Consider the following 19,905-nt stretch of genomic DNA (forward strand, 5'->3'; position numbering starts at 1 on the left):
GGACATGCACGCACATAGAAAATAAAGGATTTGAGTCCATTTTCAGACAAAAAAACACATAATTTTCACACTTTTTTATGACCTTACCCAGTATATTCTCATGTCTCATCAGGAAGGTCTGATATATTTCAGTCTCTCTGAACCAGCTCTCTTCCTCCGTGGTGAAGAAGACTTTAACAGCCACTCTCTCCCCTCTCCACTTGCCCATCCAGACCTCTCCGTATCGCCCTTTTCCAATCTGCTTCACCATCTGAATCTGTTTGGCAATGGTGCGCTGCACCTAGAGACAAATATGTGTACAAAATGTGTGTTTTATGAAGCAATTTCCCTTTAAAAACAGGATTTACAAACTTTTTGATCACAAAGCCTAAAGTTGCTCTACAAATCTGTTGTTTATCAGTCCAGTGTGCAAAACTATACTGCAGACTGGAGGCTCAGTTACGACGTGATCCGATCACAAGTGGACAGCTCATCAGTTCACACCTGGCACAATGGTTTTTACACAAAGACAGAACTTAATGTTTAACATATGCTGAATTAACAAGAGGGCCCAAATAATTCAAAAATTGTCACAGACAGTGTTTCACAAAGTTTATAAAGTTTCTCCAAACTCATCAGCGCACAAAATTAAGCGATTTTATAAGGGAATCTGAGATATTCCTGTCCCTCTTCATCCCTTCTTCTCCTTGTGCTTATGACTTTCTTTCCTGTTGTGTTTTGCTATTAGCTGTGCTGGATGGATGGATAATTCAGTATTACTGTTTAATTTCAATGAAACCATACTTGAAAATGCAATTTCATGGCAGTTTATTGCACTCAAATCAATCAATTTCCGATCAATCAAATCAATTTTTACCCTGTGGCGTTATTGCAAAATCAATATTATTATTTTCATGGTTATTTTCAAATATCTGGCATATAGAAATACAAAAATCTTAATAATATAGCATGAAACAGGTTTCAGCCCCTAATTGAAAGCATTTCATTTCTGAGCTTGAGATGTTGAGGCAGATGTGCACTACTTTTCTCTCACCAGTAGAGGGAGTCCTGACCCAGAGCCTGACCCGATGCTGCGAGAATGCTCTATGAGGTCCTTCAGGGACTCCCCAGGGGGGATGTAGGTCTCCTCCTGCTCCAGATCGATGCTGTAGCGTGGTCGTGACTCCTGGCGCTTATACCTGCCACAGAAAGGTGACGCAATGTTTACTGACTGCACGCCAGGAAGTGTGACTGTGCTGATAGATGCATGAGAGATCTTCAGGATTCTCACCTGAAGTAGCAGAAGACGAGGATGAGGCCGAGGATGATACTGCAGACTATGATTGAAATGAAGAGAGCCATGTACTGGATACTGCTGTCAACATAATCTAAAAAAACAGGAAAACGTATTATTATAGTTTTCATGTCATTTTAATCGATTCACCACCGCTAAATGTTAATAACCATGACCCAAAGTGGATGAATGCATGATGACAGTCATTTGTTCATCCTTATCTCCGCTGACATCTTTCTAATTTTCATTGGCAGGGACAAGCTACTTCTCCCCTTCCTCCCTCTAGCCCTTCTCTGCACCCCCCCTCCCCCTCACAGCGTGTGATCGATCACATCCCCTTCCTGAATCCCGCAGATCAGCTGTCACTCTGACATCGCTACAGAAGCCCCAGAGGCCTGAAGCAGCTCTGGGGCTCTAGCCTTTCTGCTATGCTGCTGCCAATCAGACACACACAAACACAGACGCATGGGCACACACAGTGAAAAGGGCTAGTGGACAAAGAATACTGCATGAACAGCAATGTTTACTCCCTGCCAGTTTAGGGGGTTAAAGGATCGCTCTGGTTTGAGCCACATAAAGGCGAACAGCCAAATTATTTTTGTTGTGACCGTCCGTTGTAAACATTGTTCACTTCCTGGTTAAACAACAATTCGTTTTTAGTTTAAAACATTGAAAATAACAAGAAATATCATCAGAATGTGACAGTTGATACAGAAATATTTGCAGAGATATTTATTGAAGTTAGCATGCTAAACAACTAGGCCAGGTTCATACTGACCCAAAGCTCCTGTGTTAGCGGTGTAAACACCAACACACCCCCAGTAATCCAGGATCCCAGTATGGTTAGCTGCATGGCTAACTGAGCTAACTAGCTAACGGTAGCTAGCAGGTAGCAGTTATTTTGGTAATATGTTTCTAATTCCTATTTGTTTTGAGAATTAATTTGACGGGATGTCAATTCTTACATATTGCACCTTTAATAAAGGGGTTATTAACATCCTTTCAGGTGCATTTAATTTAAATTTTACCCATTTCGATATCTTGGCTAAACTGTTGGCTCTTTTATAACCCATCCGATTGCCTGACAGCTTTTTTCTTGCCCCGTCTGACTTTGTTGCAGCAATGCTGTCACGTTCTCAGATCTCAGTGTTGACTTCAGCGAGTAGTGTTGTCATAACTGATGGACACAATGGTCAAAACTATGAAAAAAACCCCAGAATTTTCCTTTATTTCTCTCCAACAGACTTGTCAAATCGGTTTGTCACTGTTTGTCTGAAGGTCAAAATCAAGTGTGTGAGGCTGTGTGGAAGTGTAAGTTTGTGTGACAGAGACAGAGAGCCAGAGAGGGAGAGAGAATGTGTGTGTGTTGGTGTGTTGTGGAGTAACAGATGGACAGATATCTCGCATCCGTCCCGAGGCAAGAAACTCAAGCAGGCCCCGGGGAGAGGCTGTCCTTTTCATTAGAGGGTGAGAGAACAAGCCAAGGCTGCAGGCTCTGTTTCACCTGCCTCTCTCTCTCTCATGGCCTCCCCCCCGCCCGGAGCAGCATGTGCCACTTCACTCCAGCACCACACTGTGGTTTGTAACAGTTTAAACTGTCACTACCCATCACCACCCGGCGTGGCCTGAACGAGCCCTGCTCTAAAAGCCACTCGCGCTTCAAAGTGGGGCAGGATTTCAGTGTGTGGAAACCTGTGTGAACGAGTGTGTGTGTTTGTGTCTCACCTGACGTCACGAGCGGAGGGAGTGTAGGATGCAAGTCTCTGTTGCAATAGTCCTGATCCGTGCAACACTCGAGAGCTCTCCTCGAACGCGCGTTCCACGTGTCCTATCACACAGAAACGCATGCGCGTAAGCCTCACGCGTAGACACAAGAGTAACGAAGATTCACAGCCACACTTATTCCTAATGAGAACATTTTACACTTTACTAAAGGTTTCATTCCACTGTGTGTAAAGATAGCAGGGCTGGACAAGTCTGATTTAAATAGGCCTCATAAAGAGCTGCAGTGAGTCAAGGAAAGCTCATAAAGACTTAACAGCGGCTCATGAAGGAGGACACACATACACAGGCAAGTGCAAGTATTCATCCGAGCAGTAATGCGCATAAAAAAAAACACACATACGCAAGCTCACTTACTCTGCACTGGAACTCGGAGCCGGCGAGACCCAAACAACCTGCCGTGAGCACCGCCAGACCTCCCTCCTCTTCTTCCACCATGGTGAAGCAGTAACCGTCAGTCCTACCAACACGTACATACTGTGTTTAGATTATTTTTGGGGGCTTTATTTAAATAGGACAGCTACCAGAGTCAAGACACAAAAGGGGGTAGAGAGAGGAGAACACATGCAGCAAAGAGGGGCAAGAATGTAGGTAAAGTAAACACATGTGCACTTTGGATAATTGTTTGTGTTGTCTTTTAATAGCCTTTATATATAGCCGTCGGGTTATTTTCGTGTGCGTGAGCATAGCTCTGTGTGCGCTTCACCGTACATGCACGTATTGTTGACGGAGTCTTCGGGGCAGTGGTGGTAGCAGTGACACCAAAGCATGTTCTGAGCCGCAACCGGGGCCGTGCTGCTGCTCTCCTCCGCCCTTCGCTCCGACCCCCCCTTCCATCCGTTCTTCAGCAGCATGGTGTCCAACATGTTGGCTGTGCCCAGAGAGAGAGAGAGAGAGAGAGAGAGAAACTGGACTTAGTACCACAGCAGACCAAAACATCTGGCCCTGCTGGAGCCAGAGGCGTAAAACTTAAGTACACATACCTCAGTAAAATTAAAGATGGAATAAATCAAAGGATCCAAACACCGTTTCTACTCATTTCGAATGGGTCTTTTGAATCATGTATATAAAAAAGAAAAGGATCAGAGTTCTGCCTGCTTTGGCACTGTTACCATGGCGCTGCGATCCACAGAAAGTGTGAATATGTGCTGCTGAAAGCAACCCTGCTGTTCTGGACTGGACTCAATGTACCTGCATGTAGTCTGGAACCAGAATAACACCAGCTTACCAGAAAGAAGTCTTTGTGCTATGTGAGTGTGTGAGGGCGTGCATATCTGGCTGCCTTGTGCAAGTGTGAGTACGCAGAGTGCACATAGTGCTTTTTAAGTGTGTGTGTGAGTCTGTAGTGCACTAATTTAATATTCAAGAGTGTCTACCTACCCCTATTTGGCACAGATACAAAATGTCCACAGCTGAGTTTTATAACATCATTAATGGTATTCTTCATGTTAATCACTTTCTACATTTAAATTAAATCCTCCAAACCAACAGTAGAATTTACCGTCAACTAAGCTCATAATCAAGTTAAAAATGTTTAAATAAACCCGATGAATGTTAAATCAGTCTATCCAGTAACATAAAAAATGAAATTGCTAATCATCCATTGTAAATCTTCTATCTCTAATGCACTCTGAAAGCACTCTGAAGCATTTCCACCCCAGAATCAGTCTCCAAATGGCTCAAGAGACATCACTATTTTGCTGTCAAAACATCGATAACAGTGAGTATTTAGGGAGTAACTGGATATTTGGGATGATTTAATGTTTGTCTTCAGCAAGGAGGAATAACATTTCCAGCTGGCAACAGTTACAATGAACTCCAGTACCAAAACATACACAATTGAGTCAAGCCAAGAGCAGTAATACAGTACAGGTGTATTCACATAAAGCAGGAGTAACATAAATATTATTGCTCCAGACTTGCTCATCCTTGAAAGTGTTAACTTTCACAGCAGCCACTCGACGACGGATCATCCAAGGTCGCGCTTTGAAGAAAAATGAAATTCCATCTTTTGTTATATAGTTGTTTAAAGGGTAACTCCACCAATTTGACACATTGAAGTGTGTTTAGAGGTTTTGGTGAGTACTACTGCATATTTGAAAAAAGCCTGTGGCTAAGTTGCATTGTGGGTAATGTAGGCGCCGATTTAGAAAAGGAAGAAGAGTGTGTGGAATAAAAAAGGTGATATCTCTGGTTCTGCTGTATCTGTTTTGATCATTTATTTTTAAACTCTTCATAATGAGGCCAACGCTGTTATATGATGGCAATTAGGACCAGTGGACTGCTTTTCAAAACCCGGGTGCCTACATTACCCACAATGCAACCTAGCTTCTGAGTGACATCACTGGAGGCAATTTATCAGATGACAAGCAGCTTCCTCTGGAGCCACAAAAGGCTTTATACTGCTTTTTTCACATATGTATTAGTACTCCCCGAGAACTGTAAACACACTTTAATGTGTAAAATTGGTGGAATCCCTTTAACTGACTGTCTGTCAGAGTAATGACAAAATATTCACCTGGAACATTATTAAACTGTATATATATACAGAATATGTAGGCTACACATAACTATTTCATTAAATGTTGATTATAAAGGAAAAACTGTTGAAAACAAACAAACAAAACAAACAAAAAACAAACACAATTGAACATGTAAGTATTAGAAATATACCTCATACACAGTACTACTCTATGTTTCACTTAACAAAATAAAATGAAAATAAGTAATAAATAAACCAACAAACAAGCCATACCGAAAATTAATATTAAAAATGATACTTGTCGTCACAGTGTTCGTATTTTGCATGACTGCAAAGATCAAATTCAGTTTTGATCAAGTGTACTCAAGAGTTTATCTACCAAAGATCACTGAACTGCAAAAATAAGTGTGATTTGTTATTCTGAAGCTGCTGTTTAAAGGACGCTGACTGGAATTTAAGTATCCAGTATCCAGAAAGAGAAATAATTTAGCTTTTATTATTGTTTCATAACAACAATTATCCACTGCTAATTCTTGGTACATTAATGACAATGTTCACAGTCAAATACGTGTTAATTATTTGATTAAAATTGCCCTCAGTTAAATTGTTAAATTATTCATTAAGAATGATAATTGATACAATATGCAGCCTTTTTTTTTATCCTCACTCTCGAGTAACTGAAGGTGCAGACGTTCACCAGTGGAGAATGAAACCAGTTCAGACAGCAGCTCGTCCCTGAAGACCTCTGTGGTCAGAGAGCTGAGCGGTGTTGTGCCAAACTAGATGGATGTCTTCCTCTCACTCTCCCTCTTCCCTTTATTATAATATTTACATTATAAAACTGTATGTTATCGAGAGCTGTGAGTCACACAGTCCATTTGCGTTGAAAGTTTGACTAAGAAAGCCGAGACATCAAGACATCACAGATGTGCATCCCTACATTACAGCCATCCATCCATAAATAACTTCCTTATACTGTGGATGAGTTTCATTATAGTAGATGTAAGCAGATCTAAGCAGCGCAACAGTCTGAAAGCCAAGCAGTTATTTTATAAAAGGGACATAAGTAATCCTCCAGAGGACTACTTGATGAAGAGGCTGAGTGTGTTTATACACACTGACAGTTGCTGAAGTGGGACTGTGTGTCCTTCAGACCTAATCTGTGTTACTGTGAGGATGCGGAGGCGTTCTGATCCTCCCGCAAAGTGGCCTCGGATTGTCTACTGCATCTGTCAAGCTTTCAGATACATTCTGTCCACGTCAGCTCTGTTGTATTAAAAATGTTCAAAGGTGATTAAGTGAGCAAAGAAAACAGGAGCAGATGAAGGATGCATGTTTGAGATGTTAGATCATTCATAAGTATGTTTTCATTAGTGCATAATTACCTGAAACTAAGAATTGTTCTGTTTTCGTTACCTTCAAATTAGCCCTTTATATCTATGTATGGAACAGAATTTTTTTGCGTGAGTGAGACACGAGGTGTGTTCAGTTGGTTGGGTAGCCATGTCTATATGATTGTGGCATTTAACAGAGTTGTTTATTGATCAAGAGAGCTTTTGGAACGTAGTAAACTCACCACTCGCGCAAATGGAACAAATTACTTTAAAGAAACGTCTTCTCATCTTTATGGCTATATGAACTACAGGTGGCATAAGACTTTCCTGTTGTCAAAGAGTGGTTTGGTTGTGAGAGGGGAGAGTTTGTCACGCTTGATCAATAAGAGCAGGTTTACTACAGAGTCGCTGTGTGTTCAGCAGACTATTAAAGAGGCTACAGGATATAAAGCCAGCAGGAGACTTGAGGGAGAGGCCATCTTTGTCTCACACTGAGCTTTTCTTCCTTAACTTTCCTTAACATTGATGAAGAAAAAAAGTTTATTAGTTAATATATTGAGAAGATGGTCCAAGTAAACAGACTCAAAACATAACTTAATAGATTTGGGTGTGTAATATAAAAGATCAACATGTTATTATTATAAATTCATTTCATAAGTCTATTGTTTCTCACACACGTTGCCACATAAATGCACACACTTCCCCCACACACACACACACACTTCACACGCGCACACATTCACCAAACAGACTTGCTGTGTCAGCTACGGAGCACCTCAAGGTCACCCCGAAATCTGATCTGCATCCCCCGCAAATTCCACAAGCTGTTCCCTCACACATACACACCGTTGGGTGTCACAAACAACACACGTATTTGAAGCAATTATAAGTTACATATGGTGAATAACTCCATCTGGAGAGAAAAGCTCATTATCATCAGTGGCTCTGCGTCTTTGTGCACACCCACGCTGGCTCCAGCTTTTTCCAAACGTATCTGCAATCGTGACAACAGCTCATCAGCACGTCTTCGTGACCGTGTTTGTCATCTCCTCTCGTTTCTGAAGGCTGCGGGCGAACGCTATCATCTTGGTCTGCCACATTTCCTGCCTCTTCACTCCCAGTCAAGTCTTCCGTGGTGACAGAGGTAGCATGACTGTGGACGGTGTGTCACTCGGATGTGTGAGTAAAGGGCAAACAAACTTAGCCTGTCATGAAATATGCTTGTTTGATAATCAACTGATTTTTTTCAAGGGTACATCCACAGCATATTTTTGTGCCACATGTGTACTGGATAAAGCAAAAAATAACCCACAACAACAAACTGCACTGTATTGATACAGAATATGGACAAAGAGATGAGAAATGTCACTTGTGAACATATATACCATGTGAACAAGCAACATACTGGCCATCCCGTGACCTTGATGAAAACAAACCATGTTAAAGACATTAAAAAAACTAGAATGGCACTCACTAAAGGTACTCAGTACCTCCACCAAGGCCCAACAATCCCCATTAAATCAATCAAGCCTAATCCATTATCAAATAAAAACCTATTTAAATCCTCTAGATCCTGATTTGTATTTGGATCCACATCAAACTGTACAGCCACCTCAATGCACCTGATTATTTTCATCAAGAGCCATGCATAGTCCCTGAGAAATTAACAAAATTGTCGAAAAATGTTGAAAATGTCCCATCACGCAATTTTACAGAAAGTCTTGTGAAAATCTGCTCAGTAGTTTTTGTGCGATCCTGATAACAAACCAACCAAACCACCGACGGACACAGGCGAACACATAACCTCCTTGGCGGTGGTAAATATTGTTTATGACTCTATGGCTTGTAAATGACTCTGCTGTGTTTTCAAAGCTATTTATTATTCATGTTTCCACCATGAATAATAAATAGCAAAATGTTAAATTAGATTTTTAATATTTGGGTTGTTTAAAGACATAATTCCCTACTCCAAGTAGTTGGCTGCATTAACATAAAGTCACAGAATTGGCAAGGTATTACTGATTATATTTACTCATTAATAATCACTGTTGATTTTTGATGGCTCCAGGGCGACTATTTTGGTCGCACGTGCACAAAAATCTGTCGTTGATTAGTTAGTTTGCAGACCTGTTTAAGGACTTACATATGACCACTTCATACCATCATTCAGGAAGGATGAGGCTCAGGCTTTCTAAGTCTTAACCTAAGGTATGTACCTGGATGATCAGTTAAGTTATGACAACAGCAAAGGTGGAGAAGTTATAATGTAATGAAACTGTTTCAAGCAAGGAAGATGTTTGTGAGTTTGAGAGTCTGTGGTGAGTCAGGAGTCGGGCATTTCAGAGAACAGGCTATGTGACCATGACATTTTTTGAAAATGAGAACTACAGCAACTTTGTTTCTTTTTCTTTCATAGCTCAGCATCTGTGTGCGCAGTGAGGAAGCGTTTATCAGAAACTGTGTCCCATGAAAAACGATAATTCATTTAACTCCTGATGGATATTTATACTGTCCACGGCTGCTCTAATTTGTCCCGTGCACTAGAGATAGAGTGTGCGAAGCATCCAGACAGACACTGGCAATCAATAGATATACTGTTATAATATTGGGTTTTGTTTTTCCATCAAGACATAACTGGAAATCAATGCAAAAACAGAATTAAGCTCTATTACAAGAGATAAGTTAGCAGAAAAATGTTGACAGGGGAATTTCATGTGTAGAAAAATGGGGGGAAAAATCAGCATAAAGTGTCCAATTAACACGGTTGTTTCACAAGAGCCGACTTCACAGCACCAACCGTTTAATCTGCCGACTGTTCATCGCAGACAGGAGGAGGACATGAGAGAAAAGGGAGATAAGTTACTCCAGGTGGCCATGATAAATCACCTCCTCGCAGCAGACATCTTCCCCGGTGTCTCCAGAGTGCACTCTGACCCCGAGGAGGTCACAACCAACCTGCAAAGAGGCCATACATCCTCCTCCACCCTGCCACCATCCCTCTTAACCCCCTACAGGCTTCAAAGGCCTCTGCCACACGAGACACTCGCACATGTGCGCATATTGCACACGCGCACACACACACACGAGAACGTGTCTGAGGAGCACATTCCTCACTCTCTCCTTCTCTGCTGCTACACCCACATCAGGCCATGTATTTCCACTGCGAGGCTTCCAGCAACCTGTTCTGTGTTTACCGGCCGTGACCAGAGCAGCCTTTGTGGAGGAATGTGATGGTCACTTTGAGGCTCCCACCACCCGCAGCAATAATGCCACAACAAATTTATGGAGGGGGATCTGTCTGCCGTAGACCCTTCTTTATATTGTACCCCCAACCTTCAGAAAAACTAGCCTGACTGTCAGGGATTCATTGCACAGAGAGGCCTTTCCACATGGGTGTGAATACAGCAGAGAGCTGCTATATCCACAACAAAATACCCAAACACTGAAAGACACATACACTGCAGACGCACAGACTTTTGCTATATTCCAATAAATGCCAAGAGACGAGACGACGGGAGACGAGAGAAACAGACACGGTCTTTACTGATGCATCACAGAGAGTCTTAGATGTGGGTAGGAAAAACAGTGATTGAGCAGTATCATTTTTACACAAACTTCCTAAGCCTGGAATCATACCTCACCTAACATCTTATCTATAGTAGTTTAGATATTACACAACAAGTGTATAATTTCTTAAGTAAGGATGGCATCGACCCTGTCCTAAATTCAAAAGAACTACCAAAAATGGCAGCACCACTGTTATTAGGTCTGAGGCCTGTGGCAATGTCAACGAAACACTGGAATAACTAACCAACTGCTGCATAAGCTAACACTTCTCCAACAGGCTAGGAGAAGGTAGCAATTGTGTTAGCCTGCTGGAGGAGCTAGCCTGAACTATATCGTGGGAAAACATATTATTTTCACACATTATTTTCTTCAAAAAGAGCATGCATTTCTCAGATAAATACATTTCTGTGTTAAAAAAAAAGATCCTTTCCCAATAAAAGTGAGGGTGTGATGTATTTTTTTCCCTTTCTTTAACATTCATACTATTTTTCACTCTTTGTGAGTCTCTGTGTAATTGTGTGAATACTTTTCCTTCCATTCCAGTCGTTGAACCCACCAATAAAAAGATGAAACATTACAATCGCATTACACTGAACAGAACACAAAAAAACAGGCTTCACCACACAGCAGCCACAGAGAATGGATGCGGACCTGGACAATTTGCTGCACACACTGATGGACACAGAACAGGTGCAATGCTGGCATGTTCTGAAATCATGGCCTTGTACTGACCGAGTGTGTGTGTGTGTCGGTCTGTGTATGTATGTGTGTGTGTGCGCGCGCCGCTCATGCCAACACAGTATCTCAATCCTATCTCGTCTTATTTATTCCCTTTGAAGTTCTAGACATATGTTTTTTTTTAACATTGTCTCTCCGCAATACTGCTCGTCTATCTATCCATGTGGTCTGGACTTACTGGAAAAAGCCACAAGCCACTGACTAATGCTGGGCTCCATTACAGACGCATTGAGAGACTACAGCCCATAGCTCCACCACAAAATGTCATGTTACCCCACAATATTACCTCTGCCAAAGAAATGAAGCTTCTGTTTTTACTCAAGGTTGTTCAAGGTCTCTATACTACACTCCAGACTCAACACCAGATATGCTAAAAATGAATGAACCGATTCCACAAAATTGTTTCCGTGTTGATATAATCTTGAATTTCTAACACTGTGATTTTTCTTGTTAATTACATTTATTCAGAGACAACACTTTTTATAAAACTGGAGGACGCTGCACTCCTTAAATCCTCCTCGAATGTACTATAACACTTGAACAATATTACACAAACACACAGAATATGCTCCCATGCCTGACCGCTGGAGCAGCACATCTGCCTGGGGATCAAATTCTGTGTGGGGGGAACCGTATCCACATCCTGACAGGAAGCAGCGCACAGAAGGCTGGAGGAGCCCGGTCCTGCCGAGGACCAACTGCTGCTGTTTTGTACTTCTGGACCACCGCACCACGCTACACCCTGACCTTATTCCACAGCACTCCACACAGATGTCTTCCAAAGAGTGCAACCATAGTACATGCCAATTCTATGTGGACCCCAAAAAGGCCCCATCTCCCTTTAATGTCATAGAGGCTGCAAACTTTGAAGCTCAGTGTCTTATAAACTGTCTTACATGAGAATGACATTCCTCACATGCTGTCCAGAATTCAAAATAACTACCAAAAATGGCAGCATCGCTGTTATTAGGTCCGAGGTCGATGTCAACGAAACACCGGAATAACTATTATATTTAACTGAATTACATTCCTCACATGCTGGATTTACAACCCTGGAAAACTAGAATCACCACATCCTCCATTGTCATCATTATTCTTACTTATCATAACTTATCATCCTCCCTACCTCTGTTTCTTTCCCTCCTTTCTTTGTCCTTACTCGTAAGTTAAGCTGATCTTTCAAGTCATGTCAGAAACACAAGCCACACTCAATGTCCCAGTTCAACGCTTTTTCATTTTTCTCCCTACCTTCAGCATTTTATAGGTTTTTGTGCATGCAAAAGGTCTAAAAAGGTCAAAATCCACACCGACAGAAGCTCTTCCCTCCCACAGACAACACTGCTCCTGCAGTGTCAGGCGTCAGTATTTCCATGACTTTGTGACATTACACTGTGACACTACATTACCATGTCACACATTTGCATATTTTAATGCCTAGCAGCTATTTTGGCACATGAGCACAGCTGCTCTGTTGTTGTTAGCAGTGCTGGCTCAGGCGTGTGTGAGCTGACCAATCAGAGCAGACTGGCTATTCAGGAGCTAAAACAGAGCGTTTCAGATGGAGGGCGAATACAGTGCTGCAGCACCGGACAGTATGAGGAAACTGATGTGTTTTTTGAGCACCAAAGCATGTAAACCTGCTCTAGTAGTAACCTAAAATAAAATGATTAACCTGAAAATGAGCATAATATGTCTCCTTTAATGTCTTGATGTCTGTCTGTCTATGTCTTCTTGTAATGTTATTTTGCACCAATAATAAAAATTGCGTTCCTGTAATTCCAGTAAATTCTCAATTAATCCAAACACTTTCTATTTAAAGTAAAAATATAACAATATAACAACATTTTGTTTTAATTCAATCACATTCATGTACACTAAAAAAGCAGAGGTAGAGAAAGCAAATGGTAGCTGATGACGAAAACACCAGTACCTCCTCTGAAGGCTCCTACAGAGACCCACACTCCTACAGAGACACACTGACATTTTCAGATATTTGAAGATCGCTGTGAATGATAACACTACACACTGAACTCCCCAGAGAGCCCTGTTGATAATACATGGCTGTCAAAAAAAGACCAGAAGACAGCTTTAGCGGTGCCAAGTAAACTCGTGATGGACTAATGTGTGTGAGTGTTTCTCCTTTACTGGAAATAGTCATATTAGCATCTAAGGCCAAGACACATTAGGTTTTTATGTTCAATTAGCAGTTCAGGGGTAATAAACATGAGACAAAGCAAAGCCAAAATGTGGATAGAGGAAAAGATCCAAAACTAATATAATATCAAACAATTATACCATGATAAAAAGGTATTATCGTTATATTACTGCTGTGAATTCTTCATATTTCCACTGCTGTGCCACCGGAAGAACGAGGCTGGGGCTCATCTACTCTCTGTGAACCTCACCAGCCTATAGAAACAGGTGGCAAATTGACCGTGCTGCTTAGATTTATGGGCAACCTCCCACATGTTTTACTCATTTGGGAGACCTTTAAAAGATCAGATCACAGAGGAAACAGAAAAAGCAACTGGTGGCCCAAGTATTTGCGAAAGAAAGCGGACAGAAGGAGTAAAGAAAGAGCTTTGAAATCTTTCCAAGACGGCTCACAGCTTCATATCACCTCCTATTTGTCAGTCCGGAAAGAGCAAGAAACTTTGCCTCCTGTCAGGTTATATCCAGACTGTTTACGCTTCTCTTCAGAGATGATTCTGTCTGAATTTCACTCCATCTTCACACATCCTTGCCTTGAGGCTACTGACCCTCAAACTCCCTGGACTAATATTGGACGAGAAGTTAAAACACTTAGCTCAGTCTGCACAGATAAGAAGAGAAGGAAATTCTCTGAAGACACATTCATCAGCAGCTGAGGTATTTGCTGACCAACTGTGAAAGTTACAGCTAGCTCTGAACCAGTCGGTCAGTATGGGGATTTTACAGCTGGTCTTTATTTTTGACACACGTTGAGTAAAAGCGTCTCTTTGTAGCAGGATTCAAACCAAAACGTCTTTGTGCTCCAAACTGAAGTCGATTATATCTGTATCTTTATAATCACAAAAAAACAAAACACGAACACCCAAATCTACGTCAAAAGTATGACACAGTGTGAGGGGCTATGGCAGCATGAGGAGAGTATGGAAAAGAGATAGACCCACCATCTATCATGTCTGAGAAATCCAGTTGCAGCACAGAGTCATGTGGTGACATTTTTCAGACCATCTCTTAATCGCAATATTTGCTTGTGTGTTGCGTGTGTGTGTGTGTGTGTACCCAGATGCTGGATTTACAGCCTGACACCCAACTGTGCTCTTAATAAGTATTTGACAACAGTATTGCAGAAAGCTTGTCCACTCGAATCAATAGAAGTGGGGCTGCAAATAATGATTCTTTTCATTGCTGATTAATCAGCACATTCATTTTCTATTAATCAATTAATCGTTTGCCTGCCAAGTTTACACCTGGTCAGGGACAACAGATGAAAACTAGCCTCTTGGGTAATTCTAGCATATCTGGAATAATGTTTATTAATATGCACTATCCCTGAGAAATAATGGTCTAAATAAATGGTCTATAAATTGCTTTAAAAATTGTGAAAAATTTCAAAGATTACATCTTTAAATGGTTTGTTTTGACAACCAAGAGTCCAATATGCAAACGTTTTTAGTTAGAAATGACTTAAAAAAAATTTAGATACATTGTGACTGATTGACTGAGTCTTCATTTCAGCTATAGTAAAAAGCCTCATTGGTAAATTTTGAGATCACAAAAGCCTTTTTCAGCCTGTCCTCATGTAGGCTGACTGTGAAAACAGCTTATTTTGACCCATTCTGGCGTTTTTTCTTCTCACCCCACCATAGCTCAAAATACAAGCCTGGTTTGCTCTAAATTTAACAAATGCAAATTGAAAATATGGCTTTAAAGTAGGCCTACATCTAAAGCCCCTCCAAACTGCTATTCCACATATCAAGAGCCTCGTCTCTCTCTTGTATATACTGAAGCCAAGTAAAGAAAGTTGCATAGTGTAACTTCAAAATGTGGTTGCATTCGTTAAAATCAGAAAATCCGAAGCTGCACCTATACAAACGCTCAAACCGACCCAACAATGTCTCTCTCCTCTCTGATCGCAAACAGAACAAATGCACAAGTGTCATCTTCTTGAGGCTGGGAGCTTGTCGACCCCTCCCCGCCTGTCACAACCTTACGGGGGCACCGTGACACTGCTGGCATTCATCGTAAAAAGACAACTGGCTGTCCATCTTCAAACAATTCAAAACATGAACCGGAGGGGGGCTGAGGGTGGAGGGGTGGAGGGTTGGGGGCGGCGGGAAGGGAGAGGATGGGGGGGCAGATAAATGCACACCCGTTTCTCATGGTAGCCCCCGTGGAGATCGTAATAGCTTTTGCTCATCATAAATACCACAGGGTAAAAAAATAGATATAATAACCTGCAGCCTAGCAATACGTGGAATAAAATGTGTGAGAAACATGCTCCTGATTTAAAAAAAATAAAGTGCATTCAACCATCTCCACACCCCAAACATGCATCCATAAGAAGAGAATATGCACAAATTTAAAAACAAATTCCACCTTTCAGTAAAAGATCACCCAAAACACAACAAACTAAAATAAATCACATTAAGGCCTCAGCCTCATCAGCCTCGCAGTGACATACTAGGTACTCACCATGAGAGCCACGGCTCAGTGATGCCAGTCCGGTCAGCAGGAGAACAGCCTGCCAGGCCCACTCCTGGGGCAGCCACACCACCACCATCACGCCAGCACCAACCCCAGTCGCCCGCCCGCCTCCTTCAAATCCCTGAGGTGCTGCCACAACGAACGCGCCCGCGCAAAGAGGCCGAGGTGCCGAGTCTGCGTCTTATATCCTCCAGTGAAAGAGTCCGGTCCCTCTGTACAAGTGCGTCTCTGTGAGTGACTGCCACTCTGCCTCTCTGCGCTCTCAGGAACTTCCCACAGCACACAGCCGCCCCGCAGCCTCCAGCTCTACTCCACACTGACAGCCTGGGAGACACAGACACAGAGAAAGAAGAGGGGGGAGAAAAGAGAGGGGGAGGAGAGTGTTACTAAGTTGCTCTCTCACTGTGCTATTTGTCCAGCCCTTTCTGTGACCAGTTCACTACAGAGGGAACAGCTGAGTATATCTGAACCCACGTACAGCCTCTCTCGCTCAGACATTACAGATTCTCACATCGGAGAGGAGAGCAGTATCGAAGCGGGCAACAGGGTGTGAACCGTGATTGTGAGCTGGCCGCGGCTGAATGAGGTGTGAAAGGCAGCAGCGAAAGCATTATGGCTTATTGCCACAGGCATACAAACACACAGCATGCCAAGAGGGACACAGAAACTGCAGTACGAACTGAGGCACGTAAACTCACAGACAGGACATGTACATATACGTCGGCAAAACCACCTGGTATCGAATCCTGCAACGCAGAGCTGCGAATTGTTTGATGCACCGAAGCGAGAAACCAGAACTAAACTGGAATTTGTGGTTGGATTGAACGGGTCAGCGTGGGTTACCAACTTGGCTCAGCAGCACCGTTCCCAACCTCAGTTTCATGCGTGCTCAGCTTTAGTGTGCACAAGAAACTGCAGAGTTGCTATAGCACAGTCTGCCACACATACAATATGCTCTTCTCAGTTGCACAAATATTCAAACATGAATTTAGAGAATAAGTCGTTTTAAAGATGTGTTCACCTGATGAATTCGTACTCCAAACAAATAGGGGGCGGCATATCACCAGAGTAACCACCAACAGCTGCTACCTGTAGTTGCCGCAAGCTCAGTTAGCCGTGCAGATAGTGGACCTATTAACTGGAAGCTGACTGTTCCCGGAGAGGGAGGCACACACCAGCCATTCTATAGGACTGCTTTGTAGGATGGGCCAGGGCTAGCTGGTTAGCATGCTAACTTCAGTGAATATCTCTCCAACACAATACACAGACATCTTTGACACAACACCAGCGCTGTTATTTCTTCATATTACTTTGATAACTTTGTTTACATTTTGAATGTTGCTCACAAAAAATCTTACATATTGCACCTTTAAGGAATTCTTTTACTGAAATGTTAGTGCTCCGTCAGATGTTACCAGTTAATCTCTGCACGTCGCATGTGTCTGGTTCTTTTATTTATCGCTATAAATAATTTTATTCCCCTTTTCCGTAATAACCTACCACGTCAAACTAATAAAACAAACAGAAAAAGGAGGGAAAGTGGAAAAAACAGTTAGAATCCAGGTTCAACGATACAATTCCACTTTTAAATGGATTTAAATTTCCACATTTAAAAGTCTGCGTTCACCGAAGGGATGAAGTAAGGCTGCACCTAACGACAACCCTTCTTAACAAGTCCAAAATACTTAAAAATACAAGTCCCTGGATTTACTCTAATCCTGTCTGAAGGTCAAAAGATTTTAATTTTTTTTTTAAATGTAGAAACCAGAAAAGGAAACCAAACTCTAAACAACCCCAAAGAACTACAGCTGCAGGCACAGGTGTTGTGTGAATGGCAATGACCGGGGCATTAATCTGTAACCAAGAGTCTGGCATTAAAGTTCAGACGTGGGGCTGAATCGCGTCGAGTTCCTCATGTGAGTCCGTGTGTGAAAGGGGTGAAAACACAAACACTTGTAGAGCTGCGGGGATCAGGCCATCACACGTCAGGTGATTAGAGGTGATTAGAGCTCACACCTCCAGGCACTGCCACAACTTTGCAACTTCACCCTAATCCAGCGCTCACAGACACATAGGCAAACATGCAATACAACAGGAGAAAAAAAAATGATAACAATAGGGACACATTCCACTGGTGTAAGAGTTATGTGGGTTACAAGTTAAGAGGATTAAGTGCAGCTATTAGACAGATTACATCAATCCGAAAACGGCATCCACACGCAAATGATAAACAGGTCGGAGGTGGCCGAATTTCCTCAATCACACATGTAAGAGGCTGTTTCCTTGAAGAGGGATATGTTTATTCATTCCAAATGGTTCTGGTGGTGTTAAAGCAGTAATGGAGGAAGGCAAAACAACATCAAGAACCAAATGGGCTGCTCCACCCCACACCTGTCCCCTCTTAAAGTCTGACTGGGTGGGAACAGCAGCTCCCAGAAGCCACTTCTCCCCTTCCAGTGCTCACACCGGCCCTATAGCTGTCACTCCTGATTTGTGCATTGCTGTGTATTACATGTGATAAGTCAGCCTATTCTGGAGCACGAGTGCATGGGGAGCGATGTGAAGGGGTCAGTGCACCTCGCACACCCTTCTGCGCTCCATCAAACGCCCAGCGTGGAGCCTCGCCGTATTCTCAGACAGCCTACTCAGCCCACGGGGATGGGGGGTCCAGCGGAGTGAGCGACTCCGTAGGTGGGGGTCACTCCACCACATAAAGGGGTTGAAAGTGGGGCAGACCGGTTGGAAGACTTGCTCTCAGTGAAATTAACTCTTCACTTCCCCTCCTTCTTCTTCCCCTCCCCTCTCTTAGTTAGGATTTTAACTGCAGAAACCATCTGTCATCGCGCACATAGTTACAGGATGATTAATACTGCCGGAGAAATCGTTCTGTCAGCACCTCAATCACTCTATAAAACCACTATGTTTGTTGCAAGCAGGGGGAGAAATAATCACATTAGACATGCAAGCGCCAGAACACAAGTCAAGCATTGCATTAAAGGGACACTCCGCCAGTTTCACACATTAAGGTTTAGTTTGACTCATCATGGGAAGTACTCCCCTCTATAGTGTAACTAAAGAGGTTTGCAATCAGTTAAACACATTTAGGAAAGATGCTGTTTATTATGGGAAAAGTAGGATTGAGAATGTTTTCAAGCTTGACCATGCATCTTTGATTTGGACCACCCTTTTTTCTTAAAATTTGCATTTTGCGAGACTCCCAACTTGAAACTTGCAGTACTAAACTAATGGAGTACCTCTTTAATTCTTACAAACATGCAAGAAATTATTTCTGCAAAGTAAAAAACAAAACGAAGACCCACAAACAGCACTAACAGCCCCGTCCTCATCAGGAAAACGACCACATCAGTAGACTCCGAAGGGGGCTTATTACGTCCCATATTTACATTTCTGGTTGGGCTGCGACCTCTAGTGGCCGTGGTAATTATTACAGCAGCAAAGGAGGAAGTCAGGCCACTAGCTCCAGTAAAAATGTAAAAAGCCTAAGGTGCTATATTTGTTTGTTTTCATGCCACTCGTGTGCGCCACAAAAACAAGGGACATCTGTTGAGTGTTTATCGGAACTTCACTTTTATTGGAATGAACTGAGGGCCACCTTGGATCACCTAGGTTTTCAGCTCACTAACTATCTTCACCACACTAAAAAACTCCACGTCACTGATCCCGACTACACCTCCTCTGTTCTCTGATGATTAACACCATTAAAACCTCTGCTCACTGCTCCTGACATTTAAATACTTGTTATGATACCTGTGTATGAATGCATTTCTAAATGTAGCACTTAAAGTTCAGCTTATTTGATAAAGTTGATATATGATTTTTGGGTGGTATATGATTGGATGGACAGCATTTAGCAGCACATTTGCAGCGCTGTATTGACCCTTTTGACAGAGCGCTGCTACAAAAACCAAGACCATCCCGTAAGGAGCTGTGTGCTTGCCTTGCAGGGCTGTAAACACTATCTGAGAGGGCATATTTGTCTTCTCTCTTTGAATAAAATTTGTATAAAATGCATTTTT

The 19,905-nt window shown here is 42.3% G+C and overlaps 1 protein-coding gene across 1 annotated transcript in view; it reads right to left on the minus strand.

Moving 5' to 3' along the window:
* bmpr1bb (bone morphogenetic protein receptor, type IBb) overlaps positions 1 to 19,905 on the minus strand; it is a 58,597-nt gene that overhangs the window by 3,188 nt on the left and 35,504 nt on the right. The window contains exons 4-10 of the mRNA XM_084383667.1: positions 15,857 to 16,192; positions 3,767 to 3,926; positions 3,413 to 3,515; positions 2,999 to 3,101; positions 1,271 to 1,367; positions 1,034 to 1,178; positions 88 to 280 (exon numbers count right to left, since the gene is read on the minus strand). Coding sequence (XP_084239793.1) covers positions 88 to 280; positions 1,034 to 1,178; positions 1,271 to 1,367; positions 2,999 to 3,101; positions 3,413 to 3,515; positions 3,767 to 3,926; positions 15,857 to 15,944 — 889 coding nt within the window. The 5' untranslated portion in view covers positions 15,945 to 16,192. The remainder of the gene's footprint in view (positions 1 to 87; positions 281 to 1,033; positions 1,179 to 1,270; positions 1,368 to 2,998; positions 3,102 to 3,412; positions 3,516 to 3,766; positions 3,927 to 15,856; positions 16,193 to 19,905) is intronic.

The sequence above is a fragment of the Pagrus pagrus genome (genome assembly GCF_965226575.1).
Source record: "Pagrus pagrus genome assembly, chromosome: 19".
Taxonomy (NCBI): Eukaryota; Metazoa; Chordata; class Actinopteri; order Spariformes; family Sparidae; genus Pagrus; species Pagrus pagrus.